This window comes from Diabrotica virgifera, chromosome 4 (genome assembly GCF_917563875.1).
Source record: "Diabrotica virgifera virgifera chromosome 4, PGI_DIABVI_V3a".
NCBI classification, from domain to species: Eukaryota; Metazoa; Arthropoda; class Insecta; order Coleoptera; family Chrysomelidae; genus Diabrotica; species Diabrotica virgifera.
In genome coordinates, this window is record NC_065446.1 from 88325592 (window position 1) to 88349891 (window position 24300).

The 24300-nt window shown below is 32.4% G+C and overlaps 1 protein-coding gene across 1 annotated transcript in view; it reads right to left on the reverse strand.

Moving 5' to 3' along the window:
- The window catches only part of LOC114326292 (calmodulin-binding transcription activator 2), a 298703-nt gene that overhangs the window by 101332 nt on the left and 173071 nt on the right, over positions 1-24300 (reverse strand). The window contains exons 6-9 of the mRNA XM_028274604.2: positions 21022-21386; positions 18466-18694; positions 7917-8208; positions 1474-1719 (exon numbers count right to left, since the gene is read on the reverse strand). Coding sequence (XP_028130405.2) covers positions 1474-1719; positions 7917-8208; positions 18466-18694; positions 21022-21386 — 1132 coding nt within the window. The remainder of the gene's footprint in view (positions 1-1473; positions 1720-7916; positions 8209-18465; positions 18695-21021; positions 21387-24300) is intronic.

A 24300-nucleotide genomic window follows, 5' to 3' on the forward strand; every position in this document is an offset into this window, starting at 1 on the left:
CAAAGTGGAGTTCGAGTCGGGGGAGAAACTATTAACAACACCAGATATGCAGATGACACCGCGATCATGACTGAAAGTATCGAAGATCTTCAATTCCTGACAGATCGAGTCACTAGGAAATGCTCTAATAAAGGGCTTAGCATAAATACAACAAAGACAAATTTACTTGTGGTTAGTAAATAAGATGTCGGTTTTATGCAACTAATTGTCAGTAATGACCCGATAACAAAAGCTAACCATTAAATACCTAGAATGTTGGATAAACGAGACGGTAAGTTCGGATGAAGAAATTAAAACTCGTATAGAAATTGCAAGAGTAGCATTTCTGAAACTTAGATCTTTTCTGATCAATTCTCAGCTGAACTTACAACTAAGAATCAAGTTCCTAAAATGGTATGTGTATCCTGTTTTACTATATTGATGTGAAACCTGGATCATCAAGGTTGATATGATGAACAAATTAGAAGCCTTCGAGAAGCCTATATCGTAGAATGCTCAGAATATAACGAGCTCAACACATTTCCAACAGAGAAGTCTTAAACAGAGTAGGTCAAGGCGAAGGTGACTTAATGAAGATGATAAAAAAGAGAAAACTTGAATATCTGGGGCATATAATGAGAGGTAGCAGATACAGAATACTGCAGTTAATAGTCAACGGAAAGACCAACGCCGACGGAAAAAGAGGAATTGGTAGGAAGAAATATTTATGGCTCCGAAACGTTCGTCAAGGAACTGGCTTATCAGCAGATGAATTATTACATGTCGAGGAAGATCGAGAACGATATCGGCAAATTGTCATGGAGGATATCCACGCCTAAAATTTGGGCACGGTACTTAAAGAAGAAGTGAGCCAATGTTATATTTCATTAATGCCGGTGGACACAGATAAAAGCCTTAGTGTAGAAAGGTAGTGAAGCATCGCACGTCGCCAGGCATATCGCCACGTACATATTGCATACTTGCCATGGCTACTCTATGGTAGAACATAAATGTTCTACCACGGCGAGTATTCAATTTGCGACGACGTGTGCGGCGAGGTGCCTAACGAGGTGCCTGGCGCGTATGTGTATCCAGTTTTACTATATGGACATGAAACCTGGATCATGAAGGTTAACAAGATGAACAAATTAGAAGCCTTCGAGAAGTGGTTATATCGGAGAATGCTCAGAATATCATGGGTTCAACACATTTCAAACAGAGAAGTCTTAACTGAATAAGTCAAGGCGAAGGTGACTTAATTTAAGAGCCAATATATAGTAGAGGTACATTTACAGGCTACAAGGTTTCTCCCCGTGTGATAAAATGAAGCGCTCGAGTAACTGCAAAAATCCCCGCTTGGGCTCCCCTATCATAATGAACTACAGACACTTTACAAATACAACATAACTGCCTATTAACGCTAGAATAGGTGAATCTACAAACTCCCGCTATTCCACTTCAATTTCAGTTAATTAAATATTAAAAGTAACTTACCTGGGCAATAACATCGTAACACACCACTTTGAACTAAAGTAGTGGGAACAGGGAATGTATCAAAAAGTACTGTATATGGTCCAGAAGAATGCCACGGTCCTGTAACCAGAACCTTGACCCCTCCTTCAGGATAAGCCCACTCGGGAGAATAATCGGTAATTTTTGCCGAGCCTTCCAATGGATGATTGCTCTGTTGGTGTTCTGGTTGTGCCTTAGTGTTACTTCTATTTTCGGACGGATTAACATCTAAAAAAAAATAAGGAATGTAAGGAGTTTTTTTAAAAAGTCTTGTATAAGGTTTTTATAAGTTAAATGTATGGACTGGAATGTAATGTTTCTCGATTACACGTCAAGCATTACAAACTACTAAACCATTATCGCCAAAATCATCTAGTAGTTTCGACGCTAACCTTGTGCTCGGACAATCTAAGATCATATCCCAGCCATCCCAATATATTTTTCAATATAATTTTATTCTGTCCACTATCGAAAATACACTAGATTTTTTTTTATTTGAAATATATTGAAAAAAAAATTGGGATGACTGCAAAATGAACTCGGATTGACCGATCACAAGTTTAGCGTCGTAATCATTAGACCATTTCGGCGATATGGTTTAGTGGATTATAATTTTGGAGCTCGATAACTTCTAAACGATTTAGCCGATTTTCATTACTAAACACGCGTTTGAAAGGTATCGACGAGTAGTGTCTGATGCCACGGTCAAATATGATAGCAGAAGGTATTATAGGATGTAATGAGCTTGAAAAACCGTGTTTCCCATAGAAAATGGATTTGATCACACTTATGAGGCCCATAACATAAAAACTCGAGTTTTCCCAGCTATTCGATATTCACCATTAGACGCGTTTGGACTTCTCCTACAAACGTCCTTTTTCGGCTATTTGCGGTGTGCAAGTACGGAGGGGATATGAGAAACGATCGTGCGAGAATAGCGGAGAAATATTGCAACTTTCTTAAATAATTCATATTGTCAATTGAAATTGTCAAATTGACGTATATTTCCTACCTACTGTCATTGAAAAAGATAAATTATATATTGCTCCACAATATTGATATGATATGCAATTATTACATAAAGGTAAATTTAATTAGTTGCATTTTGCTTGCAGTACTGCATTTTAATAACTAATTGTATTTATTACATACAATTGTTTACGTTTTAATAACATAACCTGAATGTTATTTTTTCTGCTTATTATTTTTTTTGGACTATGGCCTTGGCAATTATCCAGTAACCAGGACTAATATAATTGGCCAATATAATTAAAAGTGCGAATAATGTTGCTGAGCGTAGAAACCAGGTGTCGCTTTGCCGAACTTGCACGGTCCCAATACTGAGCCGTATATATGCCCGATTCTGACCACGTAGGCACCGTTTAAAAGCTGGACTCACACACACCCACAAACATTTTCCCTTTTCAAATAGAAATTAGTCAAATTTCTGAGCTCGATAACTTTTGAATGGTAGGTATAACCGATTTTCAAAATTATGCATGCGTTGGAAAGGTATTGAACAATCCTGTCCGAAGCCGTAGAGGTCGGACTTAAATATTCTAAACTTTTGGGAGTTTTTGGGGACACGCCCGAAAAACAGATCCCAAATGGGGAGAGCTGTAAAACCCACGCCCTTGGACCAAATTGGCGGGTCTTTTTCTAAACTTTAGGATGGGATTTGGCCTATTTTTTAATTCAGTCAGGTTGACAGAATCGAAAACTTGTACGCATATGTACAATGCCGCATGTAGAGGGGTGTGTTCCACTAGCGAGAAATGCCGTTCTATGGGAGATGTAGGTCCGACGTAAGTATATCAGTATAGCAATAAGTGTGAATGAATGGTAAATATTAGAGAAATCTTGTGCCTTGTAACAGTATTAAAAGCCGTTAGATATATACACTCACCGGCACAAAATTTCGCCACCAAAAATTTTTGATTAAGTTTGACAATTTATAACTTTATTATTTGTACTCCAATTTTCATGATTCTTGCATCAGTTTGTAGGTATATGTATTTATATCTTTCGTTATTATTCCGGTAACAACAAAATTTTGCTTAGATGGCATTATTCGGGGGAGAACGGAAGCATTGTATTTTCTCCCAACTTTAAAAAATTCTGTGGAAAAATTTAAGAGCTAATTTTGTTTCATAGTCCTTTCATATTATCCCGGAGGCGTCACTAAGATTTTGTTTTTGGAATTATCCCAATTTCTCTTTTCTTATAAGAGCTGCATAATTTTTTGTAAATAAAATCATTGATTGACTCAAACATGAATATCTTAAAAGGCTGGATTGATAAGATTAGACTGGCCCGCATGCAGCGCAGATCTCAATCCTATCGAGTATTTATGGGATGAATTAAAATAGCAAAAAATTTGTTACAGTTATGGCCCTTGTACAAGAATATCGAGCTATTTACCATGCAAGGATAATACATCTTATTTATTTGATGCCAAACAGATTGCGAGAAGTCGTTTATGCAAGAGGTGAACATACATATTGAATAGTTTTGTTGTTAATTTTGTTTTGTGTTGTTAATATAAGTGCGTTTGATAATTTTAATTAAACAAACCTTCAATGCAGTATTTTCATTTATAGCTTTTACAAGAAAAGAGATGTTCGGATAATTTAAAAAACAAAATTAGGCCTTCAATTTTTCCACAGGATTTTTTAAAGTTCGGAGAAAATATAACGTTTGCATTTACCCCCGTATAATGCCATCTAAGCATAAATCTTTTGTTACCGGAATAATAACAAACGATATCAATACATGTATCTACAAACTGATGCAAGAATCTTGACAATCGAAGTACAAATAATAATAAAGTTGTAACGTTAAAAACGTCACATCTTTGCTATTTTACTTTTAAATAATTATTTTACTTTATTTTCTTTAATATTTCATTAGTAATAATCTTCTTCTATTTGTTTCACCTGTTTTCTAAAAACTCGTTAGCGCCCTCTTTTGTTATCCTCTACTATATATTTTTTCATCTAACATCTAAATCATCATACTGAACGTAATTCATATATCCTTACTCTCTAGATATCTGTATTTCATTACTATACGGAATATGCTTACCCATCTTTCGTTACTTGGTGACTTCATACACCAAGGATTTTGAGTGGTGGTAATAGCTATTTGTATAACAAGGGAGGAAAGTGCTACTTTTCCTCCCGAGAATGAAGTTTACTGCCTGACGCGTAGCGGAGGGCAGTAATCATTCAAGGGAGGAAAAGGCACTTTACTCCCATGTTATACATATGGTTTTTCCACCTTCCTCAAATAACAAGTCATTTTTTCATTTTTACTTAATTTATTTATGTAACTAACTAACAAAATTTATTAGAACTAAAACTAACAAGTAAGTACAATATAACTGTCAAATATAAGTCAAATTATTAATGTAAACATTGTTAAATCAAAATAACAATTTACTGTTTTTTACCATTGTGCAAAATACAGGGTGTTTTATAAATAAACGTTAAAATGTATAGATACTTACGTAATAGAAATTAGATATTGTACATGGCGTCAATAAGTTATATTTCATAAATGAAATACCATGACGTCACTTTTACTTTCCTCCCTAGGGAGGAAAAATATTTTCCTCCCTAGGGAGGAAAAGTACAACTTTGTTCCCTACAATCAGGTCCGGAAAAGTATATTTTCGGTAGAGGTAGGTGGAAAAATTAATTTCACTATAAAAGCCAATTACAGGCTGACAATAGATTATTTATTTCCAGACTTTTATATTCTCTTGGGGCAAGTTTTATTCTAAGCCTGTATTAATTTATTATGGTCATTTGTTTCTATATCTAATCTCGACTCTCCACGTGTCTTGGTATCTTAAGTTTGAATATTTCATTTCGTTTATTAATATGCTTTTAGTAATCAAATTATTTAACTAGTCCCCGTCAGTATTAATTTTATTTTATTCCTTTGCCAATTGCTAGTTTTTGGATACGATTTGGCAAAGGTACATTTTGGTTTTTACTTCTTGATGTTTGATATGTGTTTTATCTTCTAGTTTTTGGAAAGAAATCAAACCTGTCTTACTTCGGGAGCCTCAAGCATGAAGCCCCATCGTCGGCGATGACACTAAGGCTGACAACAATGAAGACCATGTCATCTAGACTGCAACGACTACCATCTCCAACTGCAGGGGCCTGAGGCCATAACATCTGCCCAGGTCTACAAGTCTACAGCAGTACAGTAGACATCAAGAAGTTACCATCGAATACCAAACGCCACAAGTATAATCCAGAAATTGTTAGTTTTTGGCATGAATTTGAATATATTTGTTAATGCATTTAATAAGTCATATTTTTATTATATCTTTATTGAACAATAAACTTGCTTGGTTAAAATATTGTTTTGTTTGCTTCCATTCTGAATTTTCATAGTTCATATTTACGATTAGGACAAGACGAACACACACCTTAAGAGACTGAGCTAGTAGACCAGGGCGCATCTGTAAAAATATTAGTACATTTGGACGTTGAGAGGTGACTCAAATTTTTTTGCAGAAATTGCTTGAAAATAACTCAAATAATAATATTTGAGTTATCCTCCCTCTCAAAAAGGTCCGGAACATTGTTTAAATAATCAAGATGTCAAAAAATAAAGAAAAAATTCGATTTTTCTTCGTTTTTTGATTATAACTTTAAAAGTATTCATTTCCGAGAAAAGTTGTACTGACATAAAAGTTGCATAGTTAAATTTCCTACAATATACAATTGGTTAAAAATTTAAAAAATAGTCACCCTTGTTGCAAAATAGCAATAATTGCGAAAAAACCATAAACCATTTTACGTTTTTCAACCATTTATGCTACACTTAGGTCCTTAATATTTCACCCAAAAAAACTTTATGATACATTAAAACAATACTGTAAATTTAATTAAGATCGGTTTAATAGATTTTGCAAAATAAATTTTGCAATCCAGCTTTCGCAAAAAAAATTCACTTTTTCAAAATGTTACAGGACTGAAAATAAAGCAGATAGCAAGTTGAATTTTTTTTTGCTCATAGAAATGTATAATTTGCAAAACTAAAATCGATTAACTACCACGGCGTCAGGAATTTTTTTAAATAAACATTAATAATTGGTGCTACGCGCAGGACAGCGGATAGTTTGCTCTGATTGGGCATTCCAATGACCTTTGATAATGACTGATACATATTAATTTTTATTACATTTCGATATAAATAAATAAATAAATTTGTTTATTGCAAAATAAAAACACATACTCTATCCTTTGAAATAACACTTTTTTTAGCAAAAACTTTCTTTGTACATATATTTGAACTTAGAGAATAAAAGTTTATTATTTTTAAATATATGCAATTGTTTAAACAATATTTCACAAACAATAATAAAATTAGTTTGATTTTTGTGGAATCGAAATATTAAAATACAACAAAATATAGAGTAAGAAAATAATATATTAGATAAAGATTGGAAGAAATTTTGGTGGCAATCAACTTGTGTGAATCGAACACCGCTGTCCTGCGCGTAGGACCAAAAATTAATGTTTATTTAAAAAATTTACTGACGCAAATTGCAAATGAAAGGTACAGTACACTTCTATAAGGAAAAAAAAATTAAACTTGATATCTGTTTTATTTTCAGTCCTGCAACATTTTAAAAAGATGAATTTTTTTTACGAAAGCTGGATTGCAAAATTTATTTTGCAAAATCTATTAAACCGATCTTAATGAAATTTACAGTGTTGTTTTACTGTATCATAAAGTTTTTCTGGGTAAAATATGAAGGTCCTAAGTGTAGCATAAATGGTTGAAAAACGTAAAATACGAATACTTGTTTTTGTATGGTTTTTTTCGCAATTATTGGTATTTTGCAACAAGGGTGACTATTTTTTTAAATTTTTAACCAATTCTATATTGTAGAAAATTTAATTACGCAACTTTTATGTCAGTACAACTTTTCTCAGAAATGAATAGTTTTAAAGTTATAATCAAAAAACCAATAAAAAAATCGAATTTTTCCTTCATATTTTGACATTTTGATTATTTAAACAATGTTCCGGACCATTTTGAGTGGGAGGATAACTCAAATATTATTATATGAGTTATTTTCAAGCAATTTCTGCAAAAAAATTGAGTCACCTCTCAACGTCCTTCTCAAAACAGATGCGCCCTGGACTATAAGCAAGGGTGAACGATAGCTATCATGGATGATTGAAGTATTATTTTCGAATATTATTTCGATTAGCTGGGGTAGTCTATCGCATCTTCTCTTCAAAGTTATAAATTGTCAAACTTAATCAAAAAATTTTGGTGGTGGAATTTTGTGCCGGTGAGTGTATATTCAATCGGATTGAACTGGATCTATGATTCTATCATTACTACATTAACAATCACCCTATTTATGGTACATAAAACACATTATCACTTACCTAGGAGTCCGGCATTACCAGAATCTAAGCTCTCCAAATCGGGAAACTCCCCAAGCATATCGAATGCATCCAAGTTAACAAATACGTCATCATCGACAACGTGAGTGGGTGATACTACGACGTCGCAGCTATCTATAAAGTCCATAGGATTAATTTCGTTAGTTAATTGTTGCTGTTGAGGCTGCGACTTGTTCTGATGATTATTGGTGTTCGTTTCAGTGGTGCGATTTTGATTATTAAGTTCAGTTGAACACAATGGCATGTTGGCCGATAAGGTCCTTTGAATGTCCTCCTGAAAAACATACTGGTTTGTATGTTAGGTTCTTCAAATACTTTTCAAATCTATTAGAAGATTATTAAGCACACAACTGTTTTTCTTCTTGTAATACCACTATTATTTACGAGACAAATAAATAGATAATTATTACAGACACAATTATAAATACAAATATAAATAAAGAAAAAATTCAGTTGTGTAGGTAATAAGAATTAAAATAATAAATGATAGTTTTGCTTGTTTTCGATTCAGAGGGTTGCACACCAGCTAGACAGGCTGTTTCTACCATTTCAGGCGTCTTCAGTAGCTTTTATTAGTGTGCACACCTCTGAATCGAAAAATAGCTCCACTATCATTTTAAAGGGAATCTGAAAAATAATTCAAACTTCCCATTAGACGCGATACAGCGATATCTCATAACAAATTGAAGAGTCTCAGATGCAGAATCCACCAATTTAATAAAAGCTAAAATGGTACATAGTAATTTAAACCTGAGACTTTTCGCGTTGAAAGTTCTTACTGGTACATCCTTAATTTGCGACTTTTTCAATTACTAAGACAGGATGTACCAGTAAGAACTTTCAACGCGAAAAGTCTCAGGTTTAAATTACTATGTACCATTTTAGTTTTTATTAAATTGGTGGATTCTGCATCTGAGACTCTTCAATTTGTTAATAAGAATTAAATTGCTTTTATGACAATTTTCGTAAGTAAATATTTTTTATCTGTGCTCTAATTATAGATGCATCTCCTTACTTAAGAGCAAACAGTAGCGATCAACAGGTAGCAACAAACGCGTTCCAAGATTGCGGCTCTAATTTTGAATATTTTGTCGAGATATTTGGCACACATATTCGTAATATAATAAAGAATGGCGGTACAGAGCCCAATTTCAGAAATATGTTAGTATGTGGAAATTACTCTATAACTAAATAAAATATTAACAAAAGGAGCCTGTACTGTCATTAAGAAAGACAAAAAATACACTTTCTTCAAATAAACTTTTTTATACCGTGCCTAGATTTTGTGTCACATTGGAACTACTAAAAATAGATTTTTTTATAACAAGAATTCGAACGTCACTGACTTGGCAACATTTCGCGCCTATGTGTATAAAAATTATTTTTCTACAGCCGTGCTAAAAGAGCCACTTTCACGCACGCATTTCATTTCCGAAAGTTGCACTTTCCCGCACGGCGTGCGTGAAAGTAAATTTTCCCGCACGCAGTGCGGAAAAGTAAAATACCTTGTAATATGGATTATACTATATTATAATACATACAATAACCTAATATTTAGATATTATTTACTAATTTATTTCAAATTTATCTTATTGTGTTCATGTTTTAATGAAATTAGCGCAATAATTCGATGAAATAAAATTATTTTGACATACAATAGACCAGAGATACTCAACCTTTTTTTCCCCTGGGCCACATAGTAGCTATTGCCACAGCTTGCGGGCCGCAATCTAATAGGTGAAGTAATATTAAGAGTATGGTGCAAATTAGGAATAAATTTGTTATTTCGTAAACCGGCGAATTGAAGGAAAAATCCTGAAATAGGTCGATTTTTATTTTTAAAATATGATTTTTTGACATATATGTCATACTAGTGGCGTCATCCATCTGAGTGTGATGACATAATCGATGATTTTTTAATGAGAATACGGGATGTGTGCTAGCTCATTTGAAAGGTTATTTAATTCTCTATTCAATAATATAAACATTAACATAATTAAGTATACAGGGTGCCCAAAAATTTTTATTTTGAATTAAATTAATTGATTTAAACGGAGGAATGTAGAATGAAGATGTTGATTCAAAATATATTGTACTGTTCTCAGAAAACAGACAAAATGTTTATTTGACAAATAAACATTGCTTTTCGCTCAAATTCAACGTTCAAGCTTCCACCCACCTGCCTCTTGGCAGTTTGAACATTGAATTTAAGCGAAAAGCAAAGTATATTTGTCAAATAAACATTTTTTCTGTTTTCTGACAGCAGTAAAATGTATTTTGAATTAAATAAATGGCATACATTTTTCGTTTTGTGTCAATTAATTTAATTCAAAAATTTTTTTTGGACACCCAGTATAAATATTTACGCAAATGTTTATATTACTAAATAGAGAATTGAATAATCTTTCAAATGAGGTAGCACACGACTACTATATTCTCATTTAAAAAAATCATCGATTACGTCATCACGCCCAGATCGATGACGATAGTATAATATAGGTAGGTACATAATACGTTAAAAAATCGACCTGTTTCACGATTTTTCTTTAAAGTCGCCCGCTTATGAAATAAAAACGTCGTCCATGTGCGAATCAGTGAGTCAGGATCGGTACCTAAACATTTTTTGCATATTTCATTTTTGAATATGATTCGCACAGGTATGATGAAGCAAACAACGTGAGGAGCAAGTAAGCCCAACTTTTGAGAGTTTTATAGTTATCCGGTCCTAATTTCCAGAATTCTTCATATTGATTAGCGTCTCTTTTTTGTTTAAAAATTGACTCCAGTTTAGTATCATTTTTAAAATCAATTAGTTCATCTGACAACTTTGCGCTATTAAATCCCAATGCCGCAAGTTGTGTAGTAGCGGCTACTTATCAGTGCCACCACTTATTTCCACCAATAGAAAACATTTCCTAGTTTTTCTAAAATCATTAAATCTTTCCTGAAATTCATTACTCAAGTAAACTAAGTAATTAGAAATAGTAGAATAGTTTTCTGGAGATACATAATAATATATTCCATATTGTTTAGCTTTTACCAATGTCGAAAAATTAGCAGATTTTTTATATTAATTTCCTTGATGTACCTATCTTTATCTTTAGCTTGTCCTCGAAAGCAAACATTGAATTTTTCAACTGCGAAATAATTTTATGTTTACTTTTAATTTGTAAACTACGATTAAGTTTTTCTGTTATATCGCAAATATAAATTATGCTAAATCCACCACCAACTATCTTACTCAAGTTCAAAATAATTTGATAGTTTACAGGGCCCTTTAGTTGGTCTTCGGGCCACATAAAAAACGCAAGAGGGCCGCATGCGGCCCGCGGGCGCAGGTTGAGTATCACTGCAATAGACAATTACAATGGTTTTGAATCGTCGTCATAGAAACCAATATCGTCGTCGTGGTAACCCATTACATTGAAAGTTTGGTTTTGACAATATTGTCAAAGAATTAATTTGTGTATTTTCACTTCTAAATAAAAATTGATATAACTATATTTTTTGTGACTTTTTTCCAAACGTACGGCCTCGACTGCTTGCCCGAACTTCGCTATCGCGTCGTTCGGGTCATCGGCAGTCTCGTGCGTGAAAGTATCACTTTCCGCACTAGTTAGGAAAATAACTATGTTTTGATAGTATAAACGTCACTGTCAGTGTCGAATTACCGACGCACTGTTGCCTCACTTTTGAAAGTTCGCAGAACTTTCGCAATCTTGGACCGCGTTTGTTGCTACCTGTTGATCGCTACTGTGTGCTCTTAATACGACGTACAAAATCTTTTCGAACATCCTATTAAGTAGGCTAACACTTTTTGTTAAAAAATTCGTAAAGGAATACCAAAGCGGTTTATACAAAATAGATCGACCATAAATCAGATATTTATTCTAACGCAGCTGCTTGAAAAAGGATGGGAATTAAATAGAACTATTCATATTCTCTTCATAGATTTCCGGCAAGCATATGATAGCATTAGGGAACATCCATAAACGAGTTTTTAATACCCTTCCCCCCTTCCATCGTAAAGCGTCATTTACAGTCGCCCCCCCTCATGCCGACGTCGCAATTGCAATTCATGACCCATCTTTCAACTGCATCATATAGATCTTGACACTTATTTGGTTTTGATTTCAATGCCATTTCTTTGATCAAGTATAAATACAATGTAGCTACTAACTAAATGGATATAATATTTCTTTTCTATTCATTCTTTTAGAATATTTGTTTCACACAGAGTATTCAGTAAATAAATGAACTAGCAGTTTAATATTTTATTGCTTCCAGACGTTGTTCTGTATAGAAGCGTTTGTTTCAACACGAAGAACAATGTTTTATTGTTTTTTTGTTTTGTACAGAAGTGCTATTAATATTATTTAAGGCTGTGACTGATAAAAACGAAATATGAAAGAAAATCAAAAGTATCCAATAAAAGTAATACTTACAATTCTTTTTAATTTTAAAATAGGGTATATTTATTATATTCGTGAACCTTTTGTTTTCATGTATTTTCAATTTCATTTATATTAGCATATTATATAATATAATTAATATTCTACAGCTAGTATCGAAGTTTTACGTTTTTTGTGATTACCTATCTGGTAATTACTTTTAATAATGCTGCCTTCTGGTAGAAGCTAGTAAAAATTATATTTATAGAGACAATAGCGACAAATTTCAATATATCAAACGACGTCCGATGTGCACTCATGACCCCCTCCCTCTGTCGTATATCGTCGTAATAAACAAAGGCCCCCTCCTTCCTTTTATACGACGTAGTTTATGGATTTTCCCTTAGAAGAGCTCAGATGTGACATGCAATGTCAGAACTTACTGTTCTGAACAGTTCTAAAAAAACTTATCTAGCTCGTTAAAATATATTATGTAAATGGCTCCAGGGTACGAATAGGTAATAAACTCTCAGAATATTTTCAAATAAACAATGACCTGAAACAAAATAGCTGAAACGCGCTGTCATCTCTCCTTTAATAAAATCCTTTAGAAAGTACCAAGAACAGCACAAATTAGAACAGAAGTACTGCTATTAATGGGTCAAAATTACTACTAGCATACGCGGATGATATTAACATTGTTGGAAACACCGTCATCAACTTTCATCAAATTAGAGATACAGACAGTGACATATAGAGACAACAAACCGCTTTAAGGGCCAATGAAGAGAAATCCAAATATATATGAATTAACAGACAGACAAAACATATGAAATAGAATAGAGCAAAATGTAGTGTGGTATTATAATATCACCCTGTACAAAAGATGTGTCATTCAAAGAAAAACATATATCATTCATCGTTCGGCCTTGACCAAGGCCGAGCGTGAGGTCGCGAGAGTTCATCATGTATATAAGTGAACGCCCGATGATACGGATCATCGTTATCGTTATAATTATTTATAGTAGTTAGTAATTGAGCAATGTGACGGTAGGTCATTACTGTGATATGTAAACCCATTGTTATGGTTAATCGTAGACGGAGTTAAAAGTAAATAATATAATGTATTTGAACTAAGAAGAGAGTTTTAATTAATTACGACCTAGAAGGCAGTAACATCACACTACTTATTACATGGCGATCCTGTAAATTAATTGGGAGAATCTTCTGACAATGGGCGACAAAAATTGGAAACACAGACGGCGAAGATGGACCAGGACGAAGATGCAGAGAACCCAGGGAACAAAGACAAAGTGATAAAATGTAAGTAAGAATGTCTATCTTTATTAAAAATGCTTCCCTCGTTTTTATATTATTATTGAACATTGAATATTTATTTTTGCTGATTTTTGAATAATTTATGAAGTATCGATTTTTTTTCTATGAATTTTGAAACATGAAGTGATTTTTTGAATTGAATATTTTTATCAAAGTTTATTATATATGTTATTATTGAATTTTTATTGAATTTTGAATTTTTATTGAATTTATTTGAAAAATCTATCCGATTTCGATTTTTAGTACGGTTATTTTTGAATATTTTATGGAATATCGAATTTTTTCAAAAATTTCTATTGAATTTTGAGATATCAACTGATTTTGAATATTTTTATCTAACTTTTGCATATGCTATTTTTGAATTTTTATTGAATTTTATTAGCAGTTGTTTTTGTTATTGATCTTTTAGATACATTTTTATCGATTTTGTGTTAAATTTTTTTTTTATGATATGAACTTGAATTAATAATTTTTGTGTGACTAATGATATATAAATGATTTTTTTTAATGAATAATGATTAGTGATGACATACGTTGATATAAGAGCTTTAAGACAAACATTGCTATAAGCAAGAGATATATTTTTAACGAACCGACCTGAAGAGTCGAGATAAAGAATCTGGAGGACTATATAGATAAGAAGAAGAACTAACAATAGTATTAGCTAAATATTATGAGACAACTTGAGACAATAAGAAACCCACTGCTCTTGTCAAATTGGGAAGGTACTAAGTGATTTATAGAAGCTTGAAAGCTTATTAGAGACCCACTCTATGTTTTGAGAGTACCTATTTTATTCATGATTATTCGTGAATAAACAACGGCCTCAAAGCAAGGAATTGAGGTTGTGATATTTTTAGAAGAATTTGAACCGCATAAAATACCTATTTCGTGTTTTGAGTTAACTATACCACCTTAATGGTGCGTACAGATCAGGGCGAAAATTCGGGGTAATATTGGCGGAGAACTAAGACATCCGAGTGAAACCTCTTTTATTAAGGTAAAACGAAGGTATCGGAGCTAGTATATGAAGTGATGATTATGATGTTATATGAAATGATATATGAGATAAATGATATATTATTATGATTGTTATATGAAATATGTATATGAAGATGAATTATGTACACTGTAGAAGTGTTATTATGTGGAGAAAATGAAGAAATATAGTTGTAGTACCAGACAAGAAGAAGAAGAGAAAAAAAGATAATTTTTTTATTAAAATATGTGGGAAAAATGAAAGAAGACACATAAAAATTGCAAGAAAAGAAGCAAAATTAAGAATAATATCAAATAAGTAGCTAATCATTGAATTATGTCTAAGAATTAAAGCTGAAAGTTTTTTTTTCTCCAAAGTAACGTAAATTATAAATAACTTATTTTTTGTATATAATGAATTCAGGTTAAATTTTCGCGGAAAATGGAAGTGTTTGAATTAAGGATAGACAATATCTTACAATAGTGTTAGTAGATAGTAAGCAAAGGGACACAAAAAGTGAAGTTCTTAGAGAGATTAAATCTTTATTATAGGTACAAGAGAGTTATTAGAAGTTTTTTTAGAGACACATATTAAAAGTTTTAGAGAGATTACATTTCTATTATAGGTACAATATTTTAAAGTTAGTAAGGCGTATATAAATAAATCAAAATAAGACTCAAATAATAAGATGAAATAGTAAAGTAACGTTAAATTCTTTTTTTTATATACCATTTAATAGAAGTTTAGATAATATTTAGCTTAGCTTAGGAAGTATTAAAGTCGAGATTTTATTACAATTAGATTAGTTACGGCTTATAGGCACTAAAAGACTATTTAAAAGTTAGGATCAATTTCATTCACTGTGGACACTGTTTTGATGAAGTGAATTAGTGAACGAAAAAAAAAGGACGAAAAGACACGACGTGAAAGTACGTGAACTAGTAATAGGTTATAAAATACCAGTTTTAGTATAGGGAAAATATGAACTTTTGTGTAAAATAGGAAAAAGAATATACATGTTTAGGGAAAAATTGATTGATCTGAAATGTACCATGTTACAGTTAGTTAGCATAGTTAGGAAATTTAATTTTTCAAAATAGTATTAGGTAACCATAAACATTTTTGTAAAAGGGAAAGAGGAGCATCACATCTTAAAAATATGTAATTTTAACAAAACGGGGAGGTGTGGTATTATAATATCACCCTGTACAAAAGATGTGTTATTCAAAGAAAAACATATATCATTCATCGTTCGCCCTTGACCAAGGCCGAGCGTGAGGTCGCGAGAGTTCATCATGTATATAAGTGAACGCCCGATGATACGGATCATCGTTATCGTTATAATTATTTATAGTAGTTAGTAATTGAGCAATGTGACGGTAGGTCATTACTGTGATATGTAAACCCATTGTTATGGTTAATCGTAGACGGAGTTAAAAGTAAATAATATAATGTATTTGAACTAAGAAGAGAGTTTTAATTAATTACGACCTAGAAGGCAGTAACATCACACTACTTATTACAGTAGCAATAGACCCAACTAACTTTGAAAGATTGGATCATTTCAAATATCTGGGAGCGACAATCAATGCAGATAACGATATCACAGAAGAGATAAAAGGGAGAATTCACGCAACAAACAGATGTATGTGTGGCAACACGCTTCAATTACTATTTTACTATTTTTTAATTGCTAATTTTAAATATTAACTTTCCTTTCTAAACGAAATAATATGGGTCATTTAATATTCACATGTGTTTCGTTCCTAATATACAAACCATATGCAAAAAAGGGTGTTTTTAGTTTTAAGAAACGAAATATATCCCTATTCAGGTAAAATGCCTTTGCAGTTTTTAAAACACCAGATCTAATAAATTGTCGCCTGTCTGGCCATATGGTAGAACCACATAATGATATATTAGTGTTTGTGGTCTAGTTCAGTAGAGTCACAGCGGGCACCCCGTGCGGTCACACCCTCGCTAAAATAACAAACCCTCTTTCGAGACATTTTCACGTACTTTTTACCGATTGAAATAAATATATGTATTGTTGACATACAGTTTGTTGTTTTTACATTTATTTTAATTTCATTTAATTGTTTCCGTGGGCAATAATGTTATCACACACACAACCCAACCACCACGGAACATACGTATAACCTTTACAATAATACTATTTCTAAGAGCCTAACAAGGACATAAAAAACAGGATATATAAAACAGTGATTAGATCGGTGCTCATGTATGGGTGTGAGACGTGGACGCTGACAAAAGCAATGGAAAGAAAACTCAGATATCTTGAGAGAAAAATCTTCAGGAATTAAGGAGGATCTTTGGCCTCTATCATGTTCCGAATACTAACCAATACGGAAGGAGAACAAATGTTAAGAGAAAAAATGTCGAGGTTAAACAGATATATAATATAAGACTATCAACGTGGTCCAAGAAATTAAATCTCAACGTCTAAGCTGGCAATGTCCATTTCTAATAACCGCCTTGTCAAGTTAATCTGGGAAGAAGCCCTGACAGGAAGAAGGTCATTAGGATGTCCACGAATGCGGTGGATAGATAAAATATGGTCAGTTATTAACTCGAATTTCATGGACGACCATTTGAGATGGAAGCAAGTGGTGTAGTGAGCCAAGACCGATCCCGGGATATAGTGCTATGAGAAGAAGAAAAAGAAATGACAGAAAACGTGGTAGATATTGTAGTCTTTCATTCTGCGTTTAAATTTTTTAAAAGTATTTATTAGTTTTTTCAGGATTCAATAAAAATGGAAACCATTTCCGTGGTGATATTTTCCAAATCGAACATTCGCTATCTTTGTCATACAACGCACTGACTCAAATAGAATATGATGACAAGACAGTGACAGTTTTAAATATTTGACATGGCATCGGGAATATTTTGAGTTGTTGATTAAATAATATTGATATAAGTGTATTTATGTGATTTAGTGTATTTGATAAATAATTGATTTAAGACGTGAACTTAATAAAAAGTTATTTATTGTTTATTATTTATGGAAGATCCAAGCAGAGAATACATCAGAATATATTCTGTGATCCAAGTATTTTGTTGTTAAAGATGTTCAAAATTGTAAGCGTTCCATAGTAACAATATATTATCAAAAAATCACTTTAACACTTTTCCTCTTTTCTCGATTGATTATTAGTTTTTGTTGTACAAATAAGTTATTACAATCACTGAATACATAGTGAAAAAATTATCACATTTATTAAATGAATTAATAAATTGCAATTATACAAATAACAGTTATCCAAGAACATTTAAAAGTAGAAGTACTCTTTAAAGTTAATGATGACATTGTCAAGTACAATGACATTCTAGTAATGTTTACATATCCATACCAGTGTGAATTTTACCACACGTAATTTGCCGTGTGAAGACAGAAAAAGTACGGATAGCCGTAAAATATTTGCGAATTATGTACCGATGGCCTTAAATAATGACACAAACATATAGCAGTAGAGAGACAAATCAGATATTAGCAGAGAGGATTGAATATAGGACAGATTGAAAAGAAGAAGACGTAACCTTGAGAAATAACAGACACCATTTTCAAATTGCTATTAGTTTCATCCATGAACACAGGCGCATTGTAACGTAATAGATATGCAGTCGACAGCCAACAAATTTGAGTAATTGTTTTGGTTAAGTTGGGTCAAACATACTATCATTGGTATCTGTTGTGACAAAAAACTGTATGTCTCATGAAGATGCTTGTTTATTTTTGTACATTTATTTAATATAGCGTTCAGAAATATTTTAAAACACATCTTTATTTATAGAAACTAACCTGTGACAGATCCAAAGTTTCATTAAAGAACCCTCCGTTAATAATGGAAGAACCATCACTTTTACTAACTAGGGAACCACTGGAATCCGTTCCTAAAAGTACTACTGTTTCGTTACAGAAATTCTGATGCTTGTAGTCTTCTACTACTTCTTCCTGAGTGGTATCCATGTGTTTCGAAGGTGTCGACGGAGCGCTGGACATAATGACTTCGTTTTGTTGATGATGATTTCTAGAAAAACAAAAAGTTAAAAATATAACCTAATTGTATATAAGCCTATTCGAGTAAACAACCACTATTTACCAGGAAATTAATAAATGTGGATCCAGGGTGAGTGGGGAGGAACGCACCAAACTTTAAGACTATATAATATACGAAAAAATAATCAAAAATAATTCATATGTTGTTATTCAATTTTCATTAATTTGTTTTCGAGATACGGGGTGTTAAAATTTTTCTTACAAACTGACGATTTATTTATTGCTCTAAAACCAGTTGAGGTGTGCAAATAAGATTTGGTGGGTTTTAAGACATAGTTATTGCGCATTTTTTGACACACAAATAAGAATTTTATATTCAACATTGGCGCGCGTACGGGTAATGGTCTGAATTTTTTTAAAGAACAAAAAAATAGTACGCTACTGAGAAATTTCAAATTAAAAATTATTTTTAAATTCCTTGTTCAATTTCTGACAAACAATATATCTTCCCGTTTGTTCAAACTTCGCTTTGATTTCATGCAAAAAATAAAATATCTGAACGCTTACAAAGTATTCGAAATAAGTTTCTAATACACATTCATATAGAAACTTCGTCGAAAACTTTTAAGCGTTAAGATGTTTTATTTTTTGCAAGAAAACGAAGCGTCTCATGAAAAAAAGGGAAGATAGATTTTTTGTCACAAATTGAACGAGAAATTCAAAAAAAAATTTTAATTTGAAATATTTCAGTGACGTACCATTTTTATCTTTAAAAAATTTCAGACTATTACCCGTACGCGCGCCAATGGTGAATATAAAATTCTTAATTGTATCTCAAAAAATGCGCAAAAACTGCGTCTTCAAACCCACCAAATTTCATTTACACACCTCAAGAGGTTTTAGAGCTATAAAGAAATAGTTTGTAAGAAAAATTTTAACACCACGTATCTCAGAAACAAATGAAAATCGAATAACAACATATAGGAGATATTTTTAATTAGTATTCCGTATATTATACAGTCTTGCAACGTTCGGTGCGTTCCTCCCCACTCACCCTGCATAGATAGATTAAATGAGGTGGCTTTTGGCCTATTCTTCTCTACTGTGACCTTTTCAGATTATTGTTGTCCTCTAACACTATATTATATTCTCTAGCTTGACCCTTTTTAAAAGATCTAATAAATTCGAGACTAAACCTTCCCTATAGTATTTTTTTGGTGGCTTTTCTTCGGCCAATGCAAAGAAAGGCACATTTGCCAGACTGTCACACTGATACAAAATGGCTTCTGCTGCTTCCTCTTTTAGGTGACAGAATCTGCATAGGCCATCGTCTGCCAGTCCGATCAGCTTCAACTGCCTATTCTGCTTATAGTGGCCTGTTAACAGACCTACTATGGCTTTAACTTTTTAGGTCTGCCGTACATTTTAGCGAATGTTCTATAATAAACTGTTTCTCCCGTCTTTGTCCTGGTGAATTCCTCCACCACTCCACAGATTTGTTAGCTACCCACTTTCGTGTTACTGCCTTTGCAACCCAGCAGAAGGGTTTCGGTGCAATGAATGGCAATAATGAGCCTTGTTTGGACATTTCACCTGCTTTTTCATTACTCTTATGACCTTTTATGCACCCTTATGTCTCCTAGTTTCTTTAGGGCACCCACGCAATTCCATATCAGCTTAGAATTGACCTCTGCAGAATTGAGTAAACGCTGCCTGGCTATCTATGAAGATGTCAATTAAACAGTACGTTCGTTTCTGCCTCTCTCTGCTTTTAGCTCCTCGATTAGCTTTCTATTCGCAGCACTATGCACCTGGTATTAATCTACCACATCATATCTATAGATATGATGTGGTGGTAGATTCAGAAAGACTTTCAATGCCTCTGTGGAGTTGTTTATAAGACACCTGTAATAAACATACTTGCTTTCCTTTGTGTATTACTTAGCAGCCTTATTGCTCCCACTTGCTGCGTCTTTGTCCACCACGTCACAGACCCATAGGTTATCATTGGTCTGAAAACCCTTGTGTACATTCATAGACGCATCTTGGTCATGTGGGTTATGTGGATCAGGATTTAATGTAATAAAGTTAAAACAAACTAAACTACAAAAATATATTTTGAATTGTAATTGCAAGGAACCCATTTTGTAGTTAGTTTGCAGTAAGCTAATAGCAATATTGCTATTAACTTACTGCTACAAAATTAAATATAGTCAAAAGGCGAGTTTCCAACGTCCATAAAATATTTAGAACATATCGAATAAGACATGGAAAACTCCTACACAAAAACAAGCAGATCGGAATACAAATTGGTAATATGTACTGGTAGAATTAGAATATCTAATATAAATCACATACCTATTATTATATATATTTCCATCATGAAAAATTGATTGTCTGTGGTTTTCGCCCAATTCCATCTTCATCTCCCTTTGACCAACTTTCTGCTTGGATGAATGCAAACATGAAGACGGATTCGTGTCCATGACTTCTTGCTTAAGTACCAAATGACTAGTTCGTTCTTTTGGAATCACACGATTTGTATTACAAACGAAATTTGCTACTGACACTGGATTGACTAGATTCTGGTGGTTATTACTGTTGTTGCCGGAGTTACTGTTGAGAATCAGTAATCCTCCGCCGCCCTGGATTTGGGAGAGGCTTAGAACTAAGGGCGGTGTATTTCCTGAACTCGACGAACAGTTTGTGTTGTTCTGGACAGCCTGAAAATAAATAGTTGCTTTATCTTTTCTCATAACTTAACTTAATGTATACTAGCATACACCTATAAGGCGAACACCTGCATATAACGACCAGTTCTGAAATTCCGGTCATTAGGAATTGAAATCCATTTCTTTTATATCTTTTTATACCGACCATTCTCTTAAACCGATATAAGACCGATATTAATTTATTGAAAAATGCATCGAGTACAACATACCACTGTAGTCCAGGGCGCATCTGTTTTGAGATGGACGTTGAGAGGTGACTCATATTTTTTTGCAGAAATGGCTTGGAAATAACTCATATAATAATAATTAAGTTATCCCCCTACTCAAAAAGGTCCGGAACATTGTTTAAATAATCAAAATGTCAAAAAAATGAAGGAAAAATTCGATTTTTTTCTTCGTTTTCTGATTATAACTTTAAAATTATTCACTTCCGAGAAAAGTTGCACAAACATAAAAGTTGTGTAATTAAATTTCCTACAATATAGCATTGGTTAAAAATTTCAAAAATTGTCACCGTTGTTGTAAAATAGCAATAATTGCGAAAAAACCATAAAAAAACAAGTATTCGCATTATACGTTATTCAACCATCATACGTTTTTATGCTACACTTAGGACCTTCATATTTTACCGAGAAAAACTTTATGACATAATAAAACAATACTGTCAATTTCATTAAGATCGGTTCAATAGATTTTACAAAATATATTTTGCAATCCAGCTTTCGCAAAAAAAAATTCATTTTTTCAAAATGTTGCAAGACTGAAAAGAAAGCAGATAGCAAGTTGAATTTTTCTTACATATAGAAGGATACTCTACCTTTCATTTGCAATTTGAAAAATTAAAATCGGTTTTCAACAACGTCGTCAGGAATTTTTTTAAATAAACATTAATTTTTGGTGCTACGCGCAGGACAGCCGAGCGGTGTTCGATTCACACAAGTTGATTTCCACCAAAAATTTCTCCCAATATTAATTTATCTAATATATTATTTTCTTACTCTATATTTTGTTGTATTTTAATATTTTAATTTCACAAAAATCAAACTAATTTGATTATTGTTTGTGAAATATTGTTTAAACAATTGCATATGTTTAAAAATAATAAACTTTTATTCTCTAAGTTAAAATATATAAACAAAGAAAGTTTTTGCTAAAAACCGTTATATTTCAAAGGACAGAGTATGTGTTTTTATTTTGCAATAAACAAATTTATTTTTATATCTAAATTTACTAAAAATTAAAATTTATCAATCATTATCAAAGGTCACTGAAATGCCCAATCAGAACAAACGTATCCGCTGTCCTGCGCGTAGCACCAAAAATTAATGTTTATTTAAAAAGATTCCTGACGCCGTGGTTGTAAACCGATTTTAGTTTTGCAAATTGCAAATGAAATGTAGAGTATTCTTCTATATGTAAAAAAATTCAACTTGCCTGCTTTATTTTCAGTCCTGCAACATTTTGAAAAAATATTTTTTTTTTGCGAAAGCTGGATTGCAATATTTATTTTGCAAAATCTATTAAACCGATCTCACTGAAATTTACAGTATTCTTTTATTGTGTTATAAAGTTTTTCTGGGTAAAATATGAAGTTTCTAAGTGTAGCATAAACGGCTTAAGGCTGTATGACACTATGCATTTTTTTGTATCATTTCTAATATCGTTTCTGATATTGGAAAGTTATATACATTTTCTTGTATCGTTTCTTGTACCTACATTTGTGCCCTGTATGACACTATGCAAGTTCTAGTATCGAAAATTGTATGGAATTCGGCACGTGATTGGCCGAAATTGTGTGTCACGTTACATTGGCATGGTAGTACTGCGTCTACAGCTGATTTTAAGGATTTTATTGAAGGAATTTATAAACTTTTAAAAACTTATAAATTTAACATTTTAATGTTAAACCAGAATTTTTACGTTGACTCTTTGAGGTTGATTATTTGTATTTTTATTTTGTTTTGATATTTGTGCTAAATATGTGCATTAGAATTATCTTCAGTTTAATCCAAATTAGAAATTATTGTATTTTCCTCTATTAAAAAATCATGCAACACAATGAAGGCCAAAGTTATAGTTGGTTATAGTTTCAGCTTTACTAGGAGCTAAATATATGGTTAGCAGTAGAACAGTACTGTACTAGACTACGTAGTCCATAATTAAGTATCAATAAAATATTTATATATAATACCTACAAAAACACAAATAAATTCATCAAGCCATAAATCATATGGTCCGATTTTCAGCCGCCATTATGACATAATTTAGATGTTTTACCAGCAGGTTATACGTTTTTGCTCTTTGCGCAGAAATTGGCGCAGTTCTTGTACAAGAATCTGTGTCTGGCACAAATTCTTGTATCGTTTCTGATATCGTTTCTTGTATCTGTGTATGACACTATACATTTTTTTGACATATCAGAAACGATATTAGAAATGATACAAGAAAATGCATAGTGTCATACAGCCTTTAAAAACGTAAAATGCGAATACTTGTTTTTTAATGTTTTTTTTTGAAATTATTGCTATTTTGCAACAATGCTGACAATTTTTAAAATTTTAACCAATCTTATATTGTAGAAAATTTAATTACGCAACTTTTATGTCAGTGCAACTTTTCTCGGAAATGAAAAGTTTTAAAGTGATAATCAAAAAACGAAGAAAAAAATCGAATTTTTCCTTAATTTTTTGACATTTTGAATATTTAAACAATATTCCGGACCTTTTTGAGTGGGAGGATAACTTAAATATTATTATGAGTTATTTTTAAGCAATTTCTGCAAAGAAATATGAGTCACCTCTCAACATCCAAATGTACTAATATTTTTACAGATGCGCCCTGGCCTACTGGTCCTTCCAGTTGTCGATTACGAGAAGGCTTTTGATTCTGTAGATTTTGACAGAGT